We start from the raw sequence: 19,592 nt of genomic DNA, 5'->3' as shown, positions 1-19,592 counted from the left end.
GTAAATTCAACAGAAAATTTTTTTTGCATGATATCTTGGGGCCAGAAGTATCCACAAGCCAGAGCAGTTCCTTTGGAAGGGAAGATGGAAAGAAGGCACAAAAGGCAAACAACCTTTCCCTTAACCAGAGACAGCCCAGCATCATGCCCATAGCAGCCATTCTTACACACTTCCAGCAGCACGGAAGTCAGAGATGTGTCCATTGCAATGACACAGTCACCAGAGGAGCGGTGCTGCTCCAAAATTGTCATTAGAGACAATTGTCATTAGAGACCATTAGTATGACCTGAGGACAGCATATGCGTGTAGAGACCACAGTGACACGGAAAGCACTGTCAAGTATTAGAGGAATAGAAACCACCCTAGAAGAAACATAACTGTGCATTTTGCACATGACCTGTTTCATCAAAGACTAATGCAAAAAACACCATTCCTTTTCTTGAGCAAAAAGGTTGGGAGTGGAATAGAAAAGGCAAAGCCCTTTATTTTCTGTGTTATGGATGTGCAAAGGTATGGAAGATATTGTAGTTGTAGTGGTACAGCTGTGACAAGGTTTGACCTGATAAATGTAGCAGAATTTATCAGACCTCATTGCTCAAAATTGTGTGTTACTTGCACATTATTGGTTGCACATTAGTTAACAATTAAATGCTCTTTGAAAAAAGCCTGGATCTGTGACCAAGCATGAACCTGAGCTTTAGAATAAGCCCTGAGCTCCCCACCCAGGACTGCTCGCTTGTGGAAAACGGGGTGGCTTCCTGTGTGGTACAAAGGGAAAAAGGGAGGGTCTATGCAGTGCCCCGTTCCAGGGTAGGAGAGAATCTGGAAATTTTCCTTGCCTTGAGCCTGCAGGAGCTTGCAGATTTCAGAGGCATAATACTCACTTTTGACAACACAGTCATCCTGGCCCACCATGAATAGAAACCGTGCCTCAGCTTTCTCCAGTGGGATCCGGCTTCGGTTACCAGGGGCTTGAAAGGGATCCTCAATGACATCAGAATAATCAAGAAGTTTGGAATTGGTCACCTTGGCTTTATGTTCATATAAGGTCAAAGCATGGGCTTTTTTATTCTTCATAGCAGAGAGGAATCAATGTAACAGTCACAGAGGGAATGTTCCTATTGCTTTCCACAACGGGAATGCTTCCCACTGGGGAAGCAACAGCCATGATGTTCTTCAGGAAGGCAGCCATGGCAAGGGACACTTCACCTCCTTTGGAGAAATTGAGCAGGCCAACCCCTGGACCCTTCACCTGGGAGACAGGAGAAAATGCTCATCAGTGCTGAGCTGAAAAGATTCATGGAGGGGAAGATTGTCTAATGTTGAGAGCTTTTAAAACCACACAAAGAATGTGACAGTAATATTTATTTTTTCTTTTGAACAAATGCCAGGCATCTCCTACGCAAAAATTTTTTCTATTCCATGCAAAATGTTCCCTTATGATAGCCAAGAGAGAACAAGCACAATGTGACACCATTTGAGCTCTGGTTGCAAGAGAAAAGTACGATTATTTAGAGTTAATGTGGAACCATTTTGGTAGTGGGAGGCTGTAAGAAGAGATCGGAGTTCCCTCACGTTGGACAGAGACAGTTTCAGCCAGCTCAGAGATGTACCTGATGCTGCTCAAAGATGAGGGGGAGGTGGTTTTATTTTTCTTTTTATATGTCTCTGTCTACTCTGTTATTTATTGGTAATGAATTAATCTTCTCTAAATCAAGTCTGTTTTGCCCATGATGTTGGGCAAAATATTGATGAATTATTCCCTGTCCTTATCTTGACATGTAAGGTTTCTCTTAGTTTCTCCACGTCTCCTGTTTCTAAAGAGGATTGAAAGAGTGGCTTGGCAGATATCCAACAGCCAGCCAAGGTCAACCCCCCACAGCTGGCCACCAGTAAAGGCTTTTTTCTTTATATTTTCTAGACTCAGGGTTCACATGTGGGCATGTGGTGACAATCCATGAAAACTGCTTCAAAAAATGCAGGTGTCTCCTTTCCACAATGCAGGTATCTCCTCTCAGTGGTGGTATTTGAATAGCCATTCCTGCTCTGCCCTTCCAGTGCATATCTGTTGGATCCTTCCCCTTTCCTAGGTGAGAATTCTGGCAGATGTTAGCTAAACCAGATGAGTATTTTTGCATCTTTCTTGAAAGTGGCAAAGTGACAGGCACATGTGGGACTGCTGACTCCCCTCCCCACTTTTTGTGCCCCATGTAGTTGTGAAACTCAATGGTCCTTGTGTCCTTCAAAAAGATGCTGTTCCTGTGCCCCAAGGGTCTGATTATGAGAGCAAATAGTCTTACTCTCTCAAAACTCTCCTGTCCTGCTCAGCTTCTCTTGGAAAAATTGGTGGATATGTTCCCTGTACCTTCATTTGTGTTTCTGCACTGCTTGGAACAATCAGCATGGTCCTTGCCTTACAGGATGCAGAACATTCCCCTCCAATAGCCACTGTGTGGCCTCTGGAGGACACAACACTGCCCCATGCCTTTGGTGCCTGTGCTGTGCTGCCTGCACAACAGGGCCCTCAGGCCTGTGCTGCCTGCACAGAACCCAAGCCCTACAGGAAACTCAGGCAGCTCTTCCTTACAGAGGAGACCGCAGGCAGGTCCCACACGGGACCTGAGGTAACACAGCTTACATGGCCCTGCCCTTATTGAACAGTGCAGGAAGACATTCCCTTGCAAAGTTTCTGTTTAACTGTATATATGCTAAATAGAGCTGTTTCCTTACAGCTAGGAAGAGCTAAATAGAGCTGTTTCCTTATACAAGAATCTTATAATACCTTAAAAGACTGAAAGGGGACACTCTCTGCTATGAACCACATCTGCGTGACATGGGGAAATGCTTCTTTGCTTGGGCTTCTCTGCATCTAAAGGGATGTAAGATTGGTGTAATTAGCTGTAATACATGGCATTTTTAGATACCTTACAAAATATGAATGCTTTTCTTACTGGGATCATAATGGACCACCACCTCCTAGTTAAAAAAATTTGGTACACTCTGCAGGTCTCAGCAAGAAATACCTTTCTGCAGAAAGAGCAATGAAGAAAAGAGATACTCTGTGCCTGGGTACCCCTGTGTAAATCTGTGAGGAGTACCTGTAAGGTGTCTAGCCCAGGCAGTTTCCAGAGTCCAGGGAAAGGGAAAACTAAGGGGATTTTATGCTGTCTTTGGTTGGCATTAAAGTGCTCAGAACAGACATGGGGTTGCTTGCAGCCATCACAAAAAGAGCTGCATGAGCTCCAGATGCAGCTCTGCAGCACAGCCCCAAGCAGCAAAGCTGCAGTGCTGGTGCCTGTTGGTTGCACACAGAGCAATCCAGGAAGGGCACCACTGAGACACGAGATATTCACCAGGGACATAAATGGTGGGGTAAGGATGGCTGACCCTCTGGTGAGGATGAATAGACAGGGGGGTCAGAGGATGAGTGTGGCAACAGCATTTCTGTCCAGCCACTAGTGCTTCACAGAGCCAAGAAGCCCCAAGGGCACCTCAGCATGATCTTGTGCAATTTTACACAGCTCAGCTTTCAAGATTTAGCAAAAGCACGCAGGCAAAGGAGGGAGGAAAGGCTGGCAGTGTTGCAAGTATGGGATCTTGGAGGATATAGTGTACACTTAAATCCCAAACAGTTAAAGAGTGTATGGGTGTCATCTTGCAAAACCTGGATAACAGCTCAGAGGAGCACAGGGTAATGCTCACTGTTGGTATAGACTTCAGGGGGCTTTAAAGAATATCTCTCACCTGCTGACTGCTATGATAAAATAGCTTTGTGGAAAAGTGTTTCAGGGGTTTGCCAGTATTTATGGGAACTGACCTCACAGCCAGGCATGTATTCATGTAACTTGATAGGTCCTAAAATGAAACTTTTTTCACCCAGCACAAAAAAAATCCCAAACATACTGGAGGGCACCCCACTTGCCTTGAAAGGACCAGTAATTTCACTGCTAAAGGCTGCTGTGGGGAAACCAGTGGGGGAAGATATTTTATCTCTGTCACTGGACTGAAAAGGAAGCGAGCGAGCCTGAAGCATTTCAAATGCAACATCATGTTTGCCTGAGAAAATCTTACTGCATCATTCAGCAAGGGCAGTGCCACATAGGTGCGTGTGATTGCTCAAACCGAGTGGAAGCTGCCTGGAGGCCCCACTTTTAGGAAGAGCAAATGTGTGACAAAAGGATCTTTACAACATGGCACAGGCCTGAAGGCCACACCATATATGCAGCATAGCCCAGCAAAGGCACACAGAATGGTAACCACCACCAAATAGGCCTATGAACAGTATTTCCTGCATGCAGCTGAGCAGGCTGCTTTAAAATACTGTGAAAACATGACAATGCCTACAAGAAAGTTCACAACCTCTCTGAAGTTACCTAGGGTGTAGTAACATGGCTGATGAAAAGAAGATAACCAATTCTCTTCTCTAGGCACTCAGCCATGCAGAATTGCTCCTAGAGCAAATACTTATTTTACTCAAAACATTTGATTTCTCTACCCATGACATAGACTTTCTACCCCCAGATTAGATGCAGAGACCTGAACTGCTGATTCATGTCTAGCAGACGGAAGGCAAGACCAAGACAGAACATTTTCTAAACAAGTGTACTTTTATTTTCTGAAAAAATAAGAGTTAGGCTTTTGCCAGAGGCTTCTTCGTAGTCAGAATACCTTTCTCAAACAGAAGTGTAGCTAGAGAAATCTTTTCCTCCAAGGTTTCACATGGAAGGTTAGCCACACTTACATGATTTGGATAGGAAGACAAGAGAAATTCGATACTGTCTGTATATTCAGGATCTAGCTCAAGGAACTTGGGTTCTTCCTTATGATACACTCTTGAGTTTTCTGTAGTGTAGTACAGCATCACACCTGCTTCTTCATTACACAGTCTAACGACGCCATGACGGAGCAGGCGTACTTCAGTGTCTTTTGTTATCAGGATATCAACATTGCAGGGGCCTCTGTCTTGCCACCGGGCCGGGAAGCCATAGACACTCTGCGCCTTTTCACTTTCAGTGAGCACTGGAGGGAGACAGTCATGAAGAAACGACCTGGCTCTCTGATCCACAGCAGCATCGATGGGTGCATAGTCAACAAGTTTCTTTATAAGGCTTTGCACCTTCTCCACAAAGGCTGTTCGCCGAGCATCAGCTGTGTCGGAGTTAGCAACCCCCATATACTGCAGGTAGTCCATGGGAAGCCCCCGCCGGTACTCCACGTCTTCCTCCAAGGCCATCTGCAGGGCAGCTGGGAGCAGCTTCCCCAGAAAGTCCCCCCAGGAATTCCTCTGGTAGGAAGACACAGTGATGTGGAGTGAATGTGCATCAGGGAGACAATCACCCTGGTGGATAAAGCCACGGGGGAAGTACAGCAGGTCCCCGGCCTCCAGCACAGTCTCCAGCACAGGCTCGCCGAGTTCAGCCTGCGTGAGGTTTGGGCTGGAGAACTGGGGCAGCACCTCAGTATCTGTTCGGGGCCTGTAGACACGCCAGTGCTTCTTCCCCTCCAGCTGCAGCACGAAGGCCTCGATGTCATCATAGTGAGGGGCAAAGCCCTGCGTACCCGGGGGCGTGAGGTAGGTGTTCGCCCCTGCCATGCTGCCGAACTGCTCCTGCAGGATGGAGAGGAAGTGCCAGACGGTGGCGGAGAAGGCCTGCGGGCAGAGGAGGCGCAGGGAGCAGCCGTTCTGGTAGAAGTCCCACACGACAGCGGGCAGGGCTCTGCCGGAGGGGTTGTGCGTCTCCCGCACTCCCTCGGCATAGCTGGTCACATCCAGGTGGGTGCCGAAGTGAACCTCTCCTCCTCGCAGCGCGGCGTCGAAGTCGGCCGTGGAGAAGAGCCCCGCGTAGTAGCCGGGGTCGCCCCGCCGCACCAGCAGCGGCGCCCGCTCCCAGTGCCGCCCCAGGAACTCCGCCGGCGCCACCGGCGCCAGCATCCAGCGGAAGAGCTCGGCCGCCCGCTGCCGGCTGTCCTCCAGCCGCGCCAGCCGCCGCAGCAGCCCCGACACACCGCCGCCGTTCTCCCGCGCCGGCCGCGGGCCGCCCGGCATCGCCTTGCGGCTACCCCGCGGTTTCGCGTCAGGCTCGGCGGCCGTCGCCTCGGGCCTACCCCGCGGTTTCGCGTCAGGCTCGGCGGCCGTCGCCTCGGGCCGAGGATCCGCGGGGGCCTCCACGGGAAGCTCCACGGGGCCCTCCATGGGAGCCTCCACGGGAAGCTCCACGGGGCCCTCCATGGGAGCCTCCACGCGGAGCTCCACGCGGCTCGGGGGCGCGGCGGGCGGCGGCGCCTCCGGCTCCGAGCCGCCGCCTCCCGCCCGGCCGCGCCTCAGGCGCGCCTTGGCCCGCTTGCGGCCCGCGGGCAGCGGAGCCCCGCGGCGGCGCCGCTCCATCCGCCCGGCCCCCGCCACCCGACGGTACACGGCGAGTGCCGAGAGCCGCCCCAGCTCACGCTGCTGCGCCGCCATGGCCGCCATGATTGCTCCGCCCCGCGCCGCCGCTTCCGGCGGGAGCGCCGCGGGCACGGGAGGGAGCGCGGCCCCGCCTGTCCCCGCCCGCGGAAGGACGTGTGCCATGGGGGCTGTGGGGCAGTGTGGAACACGGTGTCTTGTCTTTTGTCATCACCGCCGCTTAAAGTGTACTGGGTGTATTTGCTTCCCCCGCCCTGCGGAAGAAAAAAGAGAGGCGATTCCTCTTGGTACGTGCAGGTTTGTTCCTTGGCTGAGAAGCTTCGTTCTGGAAGTACGCTCTAAGCACGTTCAGAAAGTTTGGTTGTTTTTTTTTTTTTTGTCTGAAGATGTATCGTAAGGGTATGCGTTTAGACAGCCTGGAATTACTTTGTAACCTAATGAGTCTAGATGAGGTAACACTTATTTCATAATGTCGTGTTGCACAAGGAATAGAAAACCAAACTGAAGAGAGCTGATTATTGTGTGCCATCCCCCCTCCCCTTTTCTTGTGCTTCTGGTGGTGATGGCAGCTGAAAGGTTGTCATCTCAAAAGGATCTCAAAACCCAAAAGACGGTCATAGTCACATAGTGGGTTTTTTTTTGTTTTGTTTTGTTCCCCCCCCCCCCCCCCCCCCCAAATATCACAGTCCTTTGTTTCCACAAGGCCAGCGTTAGTGGTGCTGGGCAGCCTGAGGGCTGCTCGGTGCTTCCAGAGCCTGCAGCTTCAGTTGCAGAAATTCCATATGCAGTACTTTTGTGAGGAGAATCTTTGATGAACTGCAGTAATTCATGGGAATGAATTTTGCATGAGAATTTTATCTCCAGAGGCTGCTGTGAGTCTAAAGCTTTTAAGCGCAGCAATTACCCAAGTGTGCCCAGGAACCCTCTGGTTCACACGGTGTCATTAACCTCTCACACATGTGAATATCAGCTACACACAGTATGTTAAACAGCTAGCACTCACGAGGCATGTGCAGATTTGCTGTGTGGGCTACTTAGTGTATCAGGCATAGCATATAAAGTTGAAAAGAGAATTTTCACCTTTTGCTATGTTTCAACCCAGACCTGCATTTCAATTTTACCACAATTCAGGGGCAGAAATCAGTTAGGCCTAATGAGGATAAGTTCAGCTGTTAAGTCTCAATTCTAGAATAGACACGGATATCTCAAAGGTTTAAGGTTGTTTGAATTGCCTTAAAAACAACATAAATCAGTCTCAACACAAATATGCTCTAAGCAATGAAGGCCTTTTTTGTATATGTGCAAGAACAACTGTTTTAATTTTGGAGGTATTTTTCTGACGGAGTTCTTTGGGCACAGCCTTCGCAGCCAAAGCTGCGTGAAGAGCAAGGGCAGCAGAAGACTGTCCTGTTTTCGCACGATGGTTTTACTTAATGGAGACGGATTTTAATGGCGCACAGGCAGCCCTTCAGCCTCCGGTTTCACGCCCGGACCGTGTCCGGCTCTGCCGGCAGGTGGCAGCGGCCGCCCAGCGCTGCGCACCGCGCGTCTGCCCGGCGAGGGACCGCGGCAGGGGCAGCAAGCGGCCCCTGCGGGCGTGTGTGCTCTGGAAGAGAAGCGAAGGGCGAACTCTATTTCAATCCACTCTTTGTTTCCCCAAGGTTAAGCCCTGCTTACTAGAATAATCTTATCAGCTGAAACCATTTCAACAGAATTGGACCCTTAACAAAATCGAGATGCAAGCTTGAAATATGGTAAAAGTTAGGCCATTGTAGGCTTTAATTATACATAAGCATGGCTAAACAGGCTTGGGAGGGGGAAGACCTTTGAAAAACCTGGGTGTCTGGATTGTTATTTGTGTTACTACTTAATTTACTGGAGTGCAACTGATCCTTCTGAGAAGAAGCCAGGCGCTGTGCACAGAGCCTGACCTGAGTTACACCAGGATATCTGTAATGACAGCAGCAAAGCTGTTCTGGATGTTTACCAGTACAGGGGTTTCAAAGTCTCATTTGTGGGCCCTGATCTTCATAGGGATGTCACTTTCTACTGCTGAGAGACAGATGACTGACACTAGATTTTTAATGATGTATAACAAAGTCTCTGAATGAAAGACACAGTGGAAAATAATAGTGGCTAAATGTCTATAACAAGAAAACATTTATTTTGACAATTTAGTCTTTCTAATAATAAATGCTTTCGAGAATAAAGAATGTTGCTATTTTTCTGTGTGACACAGAAAGGGTTTTGACCTAGGGCAAAAAGAGAGAGCTTCAGTAACACTTACAGAGTACTCAGATGGTTGTTTAGGAGTAGCCACAAGGTTTACATGCTCTTGGCATTAATTGTCCAATATTTCAAGGGAATTTGTCTAAAGAATTACGTGTCATGTACAGCTCTTTAAATAAACAAAAGGAAAGTAATACAGATCTCTGAATGTTTAGGTGATCCCTAGCTGCTGCTTACACAGACAGAGTAGCAACTGGAGGCTCAATTAAATTTCTTAATTAGAATTTAGCACAAAATTACTCGGATTTTATGAACATATGAGCTGTATTGCCAAGAGCCACATGTGTTTTATTTAAGAGGATATATAAATGTGGTGAGTACAACCTATTAGAGAGTCACAAGTGACTTCAAAAGAAGTAAGTAAAGGGCACCTTAAAGACATGTAGGATTCATTTGATATTTTAACCTTATGCCATTCAAATAATTGAAATCTCAGATTTAAAGAGCAGTTTGGGTAAGGCCTGACCCTGCAAAGCTATGAGTAGTCTTCACTAATGAGTGGAAAGGGCAGAATTCTTTGCAGTTTCCTGTGTATTAGATGCTCAGTTGCTCACCATCGTGCAGACTTTCTCTGTGTTCCCAGCAAACCAGTAACATAAACCAGTCACTTCTAGAAAGCTAAGTCCAGCTTAATCCTGCTTCTCATTATTACTTTGCTGGCAGCCTTCCTTTTGCACCATCAGTTTTGTTCTCGTGCCAAAACTAATACCTAGTAAGGAGAAAGAGCATTTCAAGCCTTCACTAAGAGGTTTGCTTAGCTGACAATCTTTCTCATACAGCTTAGCTACATCCACTGTGTCATCACTGGAAGGACACTCGGCTGGATTGTGAAAGCTGCTGCTCATTGTGAAAGCTGTAAAGTTCACTGCCAGATAACAAGACTGAAAGCTAATTCAGGAACTGTTTCTCAAGAGCTATCCTCTGGCCTCCCTCATCAGAGTGAATGCACTCACTCACTGAAGCATCTTTTGGCAGCAGCTTTGGCCTCCCTCCAGCTGTTTCTCTCTTCTCAGGGATTTTCTTATTCAGTGACTGGTTGTGGTCTTTAATCCTGGTTATCTTGTACAAGGAGCCCTACCGAGAAAAGAAGCCTTCCCTGCCATGGAACAACCAAATTAAAGCACATTTGTAAAAATCATAATTAGAGGGTCCTGTCTTCCCTGTGAAATTATCTTTTTGGAGGGATTTGGAAGCACGGACATTTCTTTTGTACCATGTGACACTAAAGCAGATACATTGGAATTAAAGCTGAATTAAAATGATGTATTTAAGTAGGACACTTGACTGAGTTTACTTACCCCCTTGACTGGACATGTGTACTTTCAAATTTTGAAATAATTTTATGAGGGGTTTTGTGCTTTTATTAGATGCCATCTAGCATTTGGTAGCATTGAGCAGATACCATCTGCAGTGACTCCATAGGCAGTGATTAAATACAAAGCTCCAGACTTCAAGGCTCCAGCAGAAGGAGAGAAAGAAATGGCCATGAAGAGAAAATCCCCATCCTAAAATGAAGGCAAAGAGGACCTGAATGAAATACTTCCCCTGTGGGATTAATCACATTTAAAGAACCAAGGTAGAAAGTAGAGTCAAACTCTTCCTGCATAAATCTTATGCTAGAGAATATCCTTTTGATATGCACAGACCATGGCTCTTGACAAGCTGCTTGGCTGATGCTTTTCAGTGGAAGAGAGGTTTTAAAGGATTCTTGCTGTCATATCCTTTCTGTACTAATGATGGCAACTGTAGAGCTTTGCTCATTAAATACATTTATGCCCACTATTTCAAGATTAACATATAGCTGGGCCAACATAGGGCAGCCCTATTCAACATTTGCTTCTCCTGTAAGCTTCTCCTTGTCAGAAGCCTTGCAAAAAGACTTCACCTTTTGTTTCCTATATTGAAGTTTTTCTGAAGTGCTCTGAAATTGCTTGCTCACCTCAGATACAGCACTACCAAGATGAAAACACTGTGCAAACAGAATGCCTTGGTTTAGCAACCATATTGGTTCAGGTCTGCTCCGAGCACGACAGGAGAAAGCCCCTGTAGCATAATAGATATGTGCTGCTACTGGCCAATATGGCACCTTATAGAAGTATTTTTGAAAATTTCCAGTGCTCATTCAGACACACAAGCTCCTATTGTTTTATATATATTGCCAGAAAGATGGAATTCCTCTTTGTGAGCATAAAAATGCATATATGGTAGTATTTATACTGGTATGGCTTGTTCCTAGAAGGGATAATACTATGGTGTGATTAGAGAAGGGAGATTTAATCACTGACATTATTTTAGATAACCAATAGGGAGGAATGATGTTAAGCCTCCGGGTATCTGCAGTGGGGATAAAGGAGTCTGCACTGTCATGAATATGTGTGTAATATATTCTCAGGTCCTTAGGGAATAGCATACTCTCCTGCTATCCCACTGAGTCCAGGAAGCATCTTGGCTAGAAAGGCACAGCTGACAAGAGTCAGTGGGCATGACAGGGACAGTCAAGTCCATTAATCTTGTGTATTACACAGGGAGCCCTGTTCCCAGTCTTAAAGAAAAGGTGATAAGGGGCAAATTTGGTTTGGTTTCCTGTGAATGCTATGAAGTATTTTCCATTTATTTGTGATCCATGAGGATCAAAGCATTTGAAGCATTGCTTCCAGTGTCAGACCTTGGAGGAGTAATTTCCCCCCCCTGCCATGGAAACGCTGTGGGAAGACTGAGTCCCCAGGACGTGCCTTGGACCGGCAGCGCAGCACTGTGGATGTGCAGCGTGCTGTGCTGGATGCTCAGCATGTCCAGCGAGGTGACCTCGAGGGTCATCTTCCTTTCCTTTCCCACCACAGCCCCCTTTCCCTTCAGTCGCCAACGACCATACGGGGAGGTCAAGTGATCAGCTGAGCAGAGAAGCAGTAATGGCAACAAATGAATTTAGCTATCTAATAAATATTTGTAAAAGCTATAAATAGCTGAAGCATACATTAGATTTTATTTACAATAGCACATCCTGGCTTTTCCTTTATACTTTTCATTTGGAAGCAAAGCTTTTTGATAATATGGGAGTTGTTCATTTAGAATTAAGTTTTCATAAGAAATTAAGGGCGCCATGGTTTACAAAAATTTCTGTCAGAAATCCAGAGACTGTGAATAAGATGAAGTGTTACACTGAAGGTACTGGGAATGCAGTATTATAGGAGCTATGTTAAGTCAGGAATGTTTTCATAAAATCAGAAGGAAACTTAGGACTGGTAGAAATGTCTTATCCTCCAGCAATTTTTGAATATTTGAGAGGAAGGCAGTTCTCTGCCTTGATTTTACTTTCCTTGGAAAGGAAAGGGATGTGCAAAAAGATGTAAGGAGAACCCCTGCATCTTCGCAGTTTAATTCATGAACAAGGGATGACGTGGGGATCAGAGCATCAGTGTGAAACTGAGTCAGTGTCATACTCACACTTCTGCCTGAGCACTTCCTGTGTAAACTTGGTAAATTATTTTTGCACATAATACTCTGAAATTCCCAGTGATTTCAGTTGCTTTGTTTTCCGGATGTTTGCCAGCCAACATTATGGCCTGTGTTCTTTGTTGCTCTGTTTCTTTGATTCAGAAGCAGAGGAATAAGGGGGATGGCGTATGCAGGGAGAATATAACAATGAAAAGAAACGTAATGTAATCTTTGCATTTCGATTACCTTCAATTTTTGTTTTTCCCAATTGAATGCACCGGGAATCGTTCTGGCTTGCATTTTGGATGAAGTAGCTGTTTGGATGTTTGGTGAGAGGAGGCAGCTGTTGGAAATACGCATTCTGGTTAACGCGTTCAGGCCAAGCCCCTATGTGCGGTCGCAAGGGTGCTGCTCCCAGAGGATTCCCCTGGGAAACTTCCTTTGAAGCGCAGCCTCCCTGCTGAATTCAGCGCCTGGTACTGTCTCCACTTGGAAAATGGAGGCACGCTGGTGTTTGATATCCTGAGAATATGTGGTTCTCAGTGTGTCGTGGAGGCTAAAGGAGCCTGCTCGCGCTTTTCCCGCAATCATCCCTGGCCTCAGGCTGATGTAGGGCATCACGGTTTCCGGAGAGCTGGCATGAGCAGCACGTCTCACTGCAGCCCCCAGGGAAGGTGTCAGTCACCGCCCGTGGTTTATCGGGGGGAAACCGAGGTGGCAACGGGGCTGCGGGAGCCCTCCTCCTGCTCCACCACCGCCGCAGCCGTGAGGAGACAAGAACCGCAGCTGAACCGAACCGCAGACGGGCGGTGGAAGGCACATCGCCCCTCGGCGCATCAGCGGGGCCCCGAGGTCTGGGGGTGCCCCGGGGTGCGGGGGATCCCCGGCCCCGACGCGGCCCGGCAGCCACCGCCGCCTTCCCGCCGCGCCGCGCAGCCGAGCCCGGGGGGGGCGGGCGCAGCGCCGCACTGGCACCTCGGGCAGCCAATCCTGGCACGCTGTCCCCACCGCGTCAGCCAATCGGAACCGACAGCGAGAGATTGGGGGCGCCAAAGCCCCGGCGTGAATAAACCACCCGGGACCTGCGGGGCGGGGATGGGCGGGGTCGAGGCTTTGACGGGCAGTTCCCCGCACCAATCCAGAGGCGAGACTTCGAAGAGTGTGGCCAATGGGCCGGCAGGGTAGGCGTGGCTGGCGGAGGGGGCGGGAGCGGCGGCCGGGGGGCGGGGGCGGAGCGGCGGCGGCGGCGGCGCTGCTCGGTGGCGACGGGCGGCGGAGGAGGCGCCGGAGGGAGGCGGCTGCGGGTAGCAGGTGAGCACGGCCGGGCCGCGATGCGGGGAAGGGCCTTCGCCGCGGGGGCCGGTGGCCGGAGCCGCGGGCGGGCGCGATGGGGCCGTGCCAAGCCCCGCGGGGCGCGGGTGGGTCCGGCGGCGGGGGGGCGCCGGAGGCGGGGGCAGCTTGAGGGGCCGGAGGGGATGGGGGGGGCAGGGGTACTCCGGGAAAGTGCGTGCGGAGGCGGGGGGCGACGTGGGGGCACCCTCGGTCCCGCCCCGGCGGGGGGCGGTGGGGTGGGGCGCGATCCCCGCGGTGCGGTGGAGCGGGGGCCCGGCGCAGGTGGAGCCTGCGGGGGGCGGCCGCGGCAGCGGAGGGCCCTGCGGCGAGCACCGAGCCGCTGGCCCGAGGAAGCGACCCCCGGGGCGGCGCCGCTTCATGGGATTCTCCCGGCACTGCCTCCTGTGCCTGCGGTCTGTCCTAGGCCTTGAATCGCAGCCAGGTTTCCGTCAGAGGGTCCCTCCGGCGCGGCCGCTCCCGGGCGCTTTGTATCGCTTGCCGCCCCTGCGTGGCCGTGGGAGCGAGCGGGGGCTCCGGGAAGTCGGGGCTTCCCGAATCCCGCTGCCGCCTTCAGCTGGGGCTGCGGCGCTGTGAAGTTCGGGAGGCGTCGGGACGAGGCTTTTGGGCGATGGTGCTGACGACCCAGTCTGGCAGCGGGAGTTGTGGGGGAAAGGGCCCCCGTGAGCAGCGGGGCTCGTCTCTTTTCACCCGGTTCGTGGCTTGGCCGGTGCCTCCGTGCGTGTGCGGCAGCTCGCCAGGCTGCACAAAGGAACAGCCGGCCGGGTTCGGCCCGTCCTGCGGGCGCGGGAGGGACGGATGAGCAACAGTGCGGGGCGGGGGCTGCGGTGGGCCCGGGGAGCATCGCCCCGCTCCGTGCTCCGGCCGTCAGCCAGGGTTAAAATGCAGCGCCCGTTCGGAATGCTCTGAACTCCTTTCATTGCGCTCATGGAGATGAACAGTCTTCAAGAATGAAATGTTGTATCCCTCACAGTAGAGTTAATGTCTTGCAGCAGCTCTGATCTACAATTCCTTCGGTCCAGTAGATTTATATAACCTGCTCATTAATGTTTTATGGAATGATAAGGGAGCCTCCCTGTGTGCTGCTGTGTTTTCTGTGTTGTTGTCAATATTTCCTAATCCAGCTGTCCGGAGTAGGAGAAGCTTAGCTGTCAGTGTATAATTCTAGCATTTAAGGGATTTTGGTTTGCTCTCGTTTTGTATTTTTGATCATTCTGCATCTCGAGATAGGCTCCTGAATGAGGAGAATGAATAAAATGGAAGGCACAGTCATTCTCTTTGGCTACAGTAATACTCTAGGTATGATTTGTAACAAAAAATGTAAATATTTAAATGGATTTCTGACTCAGTTCTATTTGACTTATTGATCTATGGTTACTGTTAAAATGGTCTTTATGATTATGCAGAAGTTAGTAGTTACCATAGAGAAAAAGATTGTTTTTCTGTTCATCAGTGAGTGTTTTCCATTTCTTCATCTCTTGGCAATTGTCTGTGGAAGTGCTGTTTTTTTCCCTTACCAAAAGTCTTACAGAAGAAATAAGAATGTGAGTGAAGTCCAAAACAATTAATTTCAGATGTGTTCAGCCTTGCCTGTGATTCTAGGAGTCTTGGTACCCTGAGTTATCCTACAGTAAAAGCTTTTTAATGTTTAATTTCATATAGTGTTGGTTTTAAGCCTTAGTGAAAATTCAGATTTACAGAACTCTAAACCTAACGCATAAAAGATTTTTTTTTTCCTAAAGTATACATGTGAAATGCAATTCAAATGAACCATTTAAATCCTTACTAGCAGAAAATCTATTTTTCATCCTGGGAATTACTTTCCTGCATTTATTATTTAGCTTAAACATGTGGAAACTGAAGGTGCATGTAAACTAGACAGAGTAGACAAGTTTGTTTATCTTCTCACGTAGTGTTGTGAAACCTTCTGATTTTTTGTTAGCAGTTTGACAGCATTATGCATTTGGGAAGAAAAAAGCCTAAACCAACAAGCCACATTGGGCTCTTAAAACTTGCCAGACTTCTAAGTCTCACATTTTGTATTTTGATAGAGCTGCTTGGTGTTGGAATGATCTGTAAGTAATTTTCTTTCCTACCATAATGGATATGATGGGATAAAAACTTTCTGAAATGGCAGTGAAAGTCTTTGCAAAAAGTGCTTCCATCCCCAGGAATATAAGCTATTAGGAAAAACATATTATAGAGATTTTTTATTGTGTGTTTGTGAGAGCCTTTACAGCACTGAAGTATGTCTTGAATTCTGCCTATAGCTGGTTTTGTTCCACTAGTAATATTGATGGAACTGCACAGCATTGGACAAAAAATTGCTCTAATGCTATAGAAATTTAATCTTTTGTACTCTAGAAAAGATGTTTTGCAGAAACTGTCAAGTAAGAGATTGGCAGCCTAAGCTGATCTAATTGATGACTTAGAAGTTGTATCCTACTTACTGTGTTCATCTACTTGTCTGACACTCTGCTGACTTTGTTCTTTTCTTTAGGGGAGAGGTCAAAGTTTACTTATATTTTTATTTGCTTTGCCAGCTTATCAAGCAAGCTTGGTTTAAACTAGTGTGAAATCTTGTCCTTAGTCTTGTTTTTGGAGTTTGCTTTGATCAGTGAACATATACTAAAATTACAGATTTCTTGTTAAGTCTCAGTTGATCTCAAAATATTAATAAATGAAATTGGAGCATATTGCCTTTCTTTTCCTGCAGAATACCAAGCATAAATTCAATCAAGCAAAGACTTAACATGTCCTCTACAGTCATATTATTGAATTACCACCAGAGCAGCTTTGATTTTTCTGCCGATGCTTTCACCACAAGGATCTGTTTTCCCCTGTTAGTCTTTCTTTGCTGACCCAGCTGAAAATGGCCGTACAGAAAAATGTTAAGCTTCAGTTGGATCAACTGCCTGAACTGACTTCATTCCTATACAAATGTTATTGCTTGCATAGGAGGAGGAGCAGGCTGTGACTACTCTTTGCTGAAGCAGCTCAATTTTAGTTTTGCCTAATAGTTCTGCCTTGTCAATAGACTTGGCAGCTTAAACATGAAGGTGATCAGGTCTCCTTCTTGACTGTGCATCTTCAGCTGCTGGCCAGGAGGCCTTTGTAGCTGTGAGTTAAGTGAAGTCAGGGAGTTAATCAGGTAGTTAATTGCCTTTTTTTTTGTTTTGTTGAATTTTGGCTGGATCATGTATCTGAACTGGATGATCATCCAGGTCGGGGGGTGGAAATGGGACTTAGCTCTGATTGAAATTTCCTTGGGCTTTTCTGGAACCATACATTTCCATCAGCATGACCTGGGTTAACAAGGACCTATAGCAAACTGTTTCAAGCTGGCTTGGCAGGTAAAAATCATAATAAATTGGAGAGAGTTCTTCCATTTCTCTCAGCTGGCACGTTGATGTGAGTGGTAACAGTAATGAGCAGAGGATGCAGAACTAGGGATGTGCTCAGCACAGCAACCTCAGACTGACACAGCTGTGTCTGGAAGGGGATTTGTTCTCATCCTAAGGGTGGGATCCATCAAATGCTCATTTTGAACTCATGTTCTTTATGGTGTATAGTTAAAACAGATGTTGCATCAGAAAGAACAAAATTTTAGTAATAAGCAAGATCAGGAAGACTTCTGTTGTACTGTGCAGGATGTGGTTTTTGTTGTTGTTTTGTGTTTGTTTTTTTTTTTTTCTCCTTTTTAATTTTTTTATATTCCTTCATTTTTATTGAGCAAGACTTGCAACTGGCAGATACCAGTTTGGATGTATAAATGGCATCATGTCATATGTAGCTGCAGTTAGACATTCATCTAGACTCCTTTGAAGCGTGTGGTTAGGAGATAGCTCTGAAAATGTGAATTGCTTGGTTTGGTATTTGTCTTACATAGTAATTCTTTGTGGAATCCTGGTGTTCTGTAGTAGTAATTACCAGATGTGATGGCTTAAAGATGTTTCTGTACGGTAACTTCTGTTTCCACAGAGTTGTGACTGAAAGTGTGTCAGGACAAATTCATTTGTGTGTGAGAAATTGCTTAAAAGGAATATGTATGCCAAAATGTAAAGGTGCTCTTGAGGAAAATATAAACCTATTAATTTCAGAGTCTGGGGATCTGAAACAAGCTCTTGGCTTCTTTGAGTACTGAGTCTGTAGGATTTTTTAGATTTTGCTGGTGGGCTTTGATACTGAAGCCAGAACCAAAGTTGTTACCCTTCTTAGGTGAAACCGTGGTTTCAAGTACAGCGTATTAAGACTTGGACCAAACTGTTTGGAATCTTTTTCTGATTACTTTTCCTTTTCTGGGAAACAACAAACTGGAACTTCCTGGTGAACTGGATTATAAGCAGTACTGTAGGTATACCTAGAGAGTTTACTCTTCAGAACTGCTTTCTGTAGGTGTGTGCTTGGTCATTGGCCTGGGCTTGTTCAGTGATCTAAGAGCTGCAGGTGTTACTGAGACTAAGAAAAAACATGTGCTTGGCCAGAACCACTCTTGCTGCGTGCTAGCTGTTCTACGTTCGGATGTGACCACTCTTAATCAGTTTATTTTTCTGGGGCAAAAACTCCAAACATCAGTGATCTCTCTTTCCTTCTTTTTATGTTGTTTCAACTTCATTAATGCAATTCAAGCCTCTGTTGAGGCTCCACTCTCAGTGGTGGACTGATATTAGACTGTTAAAGAAGCTTGTTTCTGTAATCCACCAGGACTAGAGATACCTCGGCATTTCCAATGTTTGCTGATGGGCACCACTGAGCATATAAGAGTCAAACTCTCCTTGTTATTCAGTGTGTCTTGGAGTGCCAAATGGCTCGTAAATGCTTGGATCTTTAGTTAGCTGATATCTTTGTGTGTTGTCTTAAGATTTTGCGTGAGGATAGTCTTTTTTCAAAGGCATTAATTCATTGACTGCTGTAGTAAAATTCTGTGCAGACATGTGAAGGAATTTGTTCCCCATATGGAGGAATGACACAAATAGAAACTTGGTTCACAATTAATACAGGCTGGGTCTAGCTTTTGTTTAGTAACTAATGATAAAAGTGTTGGATTTACATTTTCCCACATTATAAGGGAAACGCATGTTCCTGCCTTCCAAATGCATTTAACAGCAAACTTCTAATTTTGTTCTTGGCTGTTTTTTTCTGGAACTCAGTAGCACTAAAACAGTTCAAATGAAGCAAAAAGCTGAATATCATAGTGTCATGAAACTTAATTGCTGTTTTTAAAATTTTTTTCTCTCTAATATTTGTTTCTTACTCAAATTAATAATCTAAATTCTGTGGGGGAAAAAAGCAGTGCGTACCTTTTGTTCCAAAAAGACAGTTGTTACTAATTTGATTTGTACAGGTGGCTGTAACTGCAGTACTATAGAGCTGTATTGGTTATGCTTTGAGGGTTGTGGCTTCCTTATGTCTCAGCAGTGGGTCAGTGAATTTTCCAACCTTTTCCTGTGCTTTACTACTATGTCTCTAGCACATACTTTTTTTAAGGCTGGCTATTTTATTTCAGAGTCTGCTTAGCATAGTATTTCTGATGACTGTTTTTGATTTAAAAGAATGAGATGTGACACTGTTTCCAAAAAGCCTGTGAGGCTTAATCTGGTCTAAAAAGTCTGAGAAAGAATTTACCCATCATTAGTGTGGCACTAGTCAAGGTTTAGTGCTTTGGGCTGGGCTGGGGTTCCTGTGCAGTTTCTTCCTTGTAGTTCTGATCAGTGCAGAGTCTGTATTTATGTTGAGTCATTGCATTTCAGGTTGAAATGTACATCACCTGTGCATCAAATTCCCTAACCCAGTCTGAAAATCGGAGTATGAGATTGTCTAGTTTAAGTTCTTACATAAACCAGAGTTTACAGGAGTCAGTGGCTGTGATATTGGTTTTGCTATTTGTATTTTAGCACATATCTACTGATAGAGTGGCTTTTTTGGGATGCCTTTCCTTCCCCATCAGCACCCCCAGTTGAATTATTAGTAAGCTAGTTAATAGTTATGATTATTTGTGTGCTCTCATATTAACAGACCTTGAACATTGTCAGAATCTAATATTGATGTCTAATTTTGCTCATATCTATACAGTTTGGTATTTCTGTGTAGGTTTCAGTGTCTGTATGAGAAGCAT

The 19,592-nt window shown here is 46.7% G+C and overlaps 2 protein-coding genes across 15 annotated transcripts in view; one reads left to right on the top strand and one right to left on the bottom strand.

The window, feature by feature from the left end:
- Window positions 1-4,588: 4,588 nt before the first annotated feature.
- RIOX1 (ribosomal oxygenase 1) lies at window positions 4,589-6,556 on the bottom strand. 2 transcript variants are annotated; one of them, XM_064424496.1, is made up of 2 exons: window positions 6,147-6,552; window positions 4,589-6,101 (listed from the first exon to the last, which is right to left on the bottom strand). In XM_064424496.1, the coding sequence occupies exons 1-2, from the start codon at window positions 6,467-6,469 to the stop codon at window positions 4,631-4,633; spliced, it is 1,794 nt and encodes a 597-aa protein (XP_064280566.1). In that variant the 5' UTR covers window positions 6,470-6,552; the 3' UTR covers window positions 4,589-4,630. The 2 variants fall into 2 exon arrangements, with proteins under 2 accessions (XP_064280566.1, XP_064280565.1); XM_064424495.1 differs by having other exon boundaries at window positions 4,589-6,556.
- Window positions 6,557-13,340: 6,784 nt separating this feature from the next.
- Window positions 13,341-19,592, top strand: part of NUMB (NUMB endocytic adaptor protein) — an 89,735-nt gene continuing 83,483 nt past the window's right edge. For 11 of the 13 annotated variants that reach the window (XM_064424493.1, XM_064424486.1, XM_064424492.1 and 8 more), the window contains exon 1: window positions 13,341-13,438. The gene's annotated coding sequence lies outside the window, so the exon portion shown is untranslated. Of the gene's footprint in view, window positions 13,439-13,525; window positions 13,546-13,850; window positions 13,873-19,592 lie in introns of those variants that run through there. The other 2 variants (XM_064424482.1, XM_064424481.1) reach the window with 2 other exon arrangements.

Source organism: Passer domesticus, chromosome 6, assembly GCF_036417665.1.
Source record: "Passer domesticus isolate bPasDom1 chromosome 6, bPasDom1.hap1, whole genome shotgun sequence".
Classification (NCBI taxonomy): domain Eukaryota; kingdom Metazoa; phylum Chordata; class Aves; order Passeriformes; family Passeridae; genus Passer; species Passer domesticus.
Note: the sequence above shows the minus strand (reverse complement) of the source record. Positions and strands in the feature narration are given on the sequence as shown.

Excerpts from the sequence above, each read along its gene's own strand:
- RIOX1 (XM_064424495.1), bottom strand. The coding sequence starts at position 6,469 with ATGGCGGCCATGGCGGCGCAGCAGCGTGAGCTGGGGCGGCTCTCGGCA.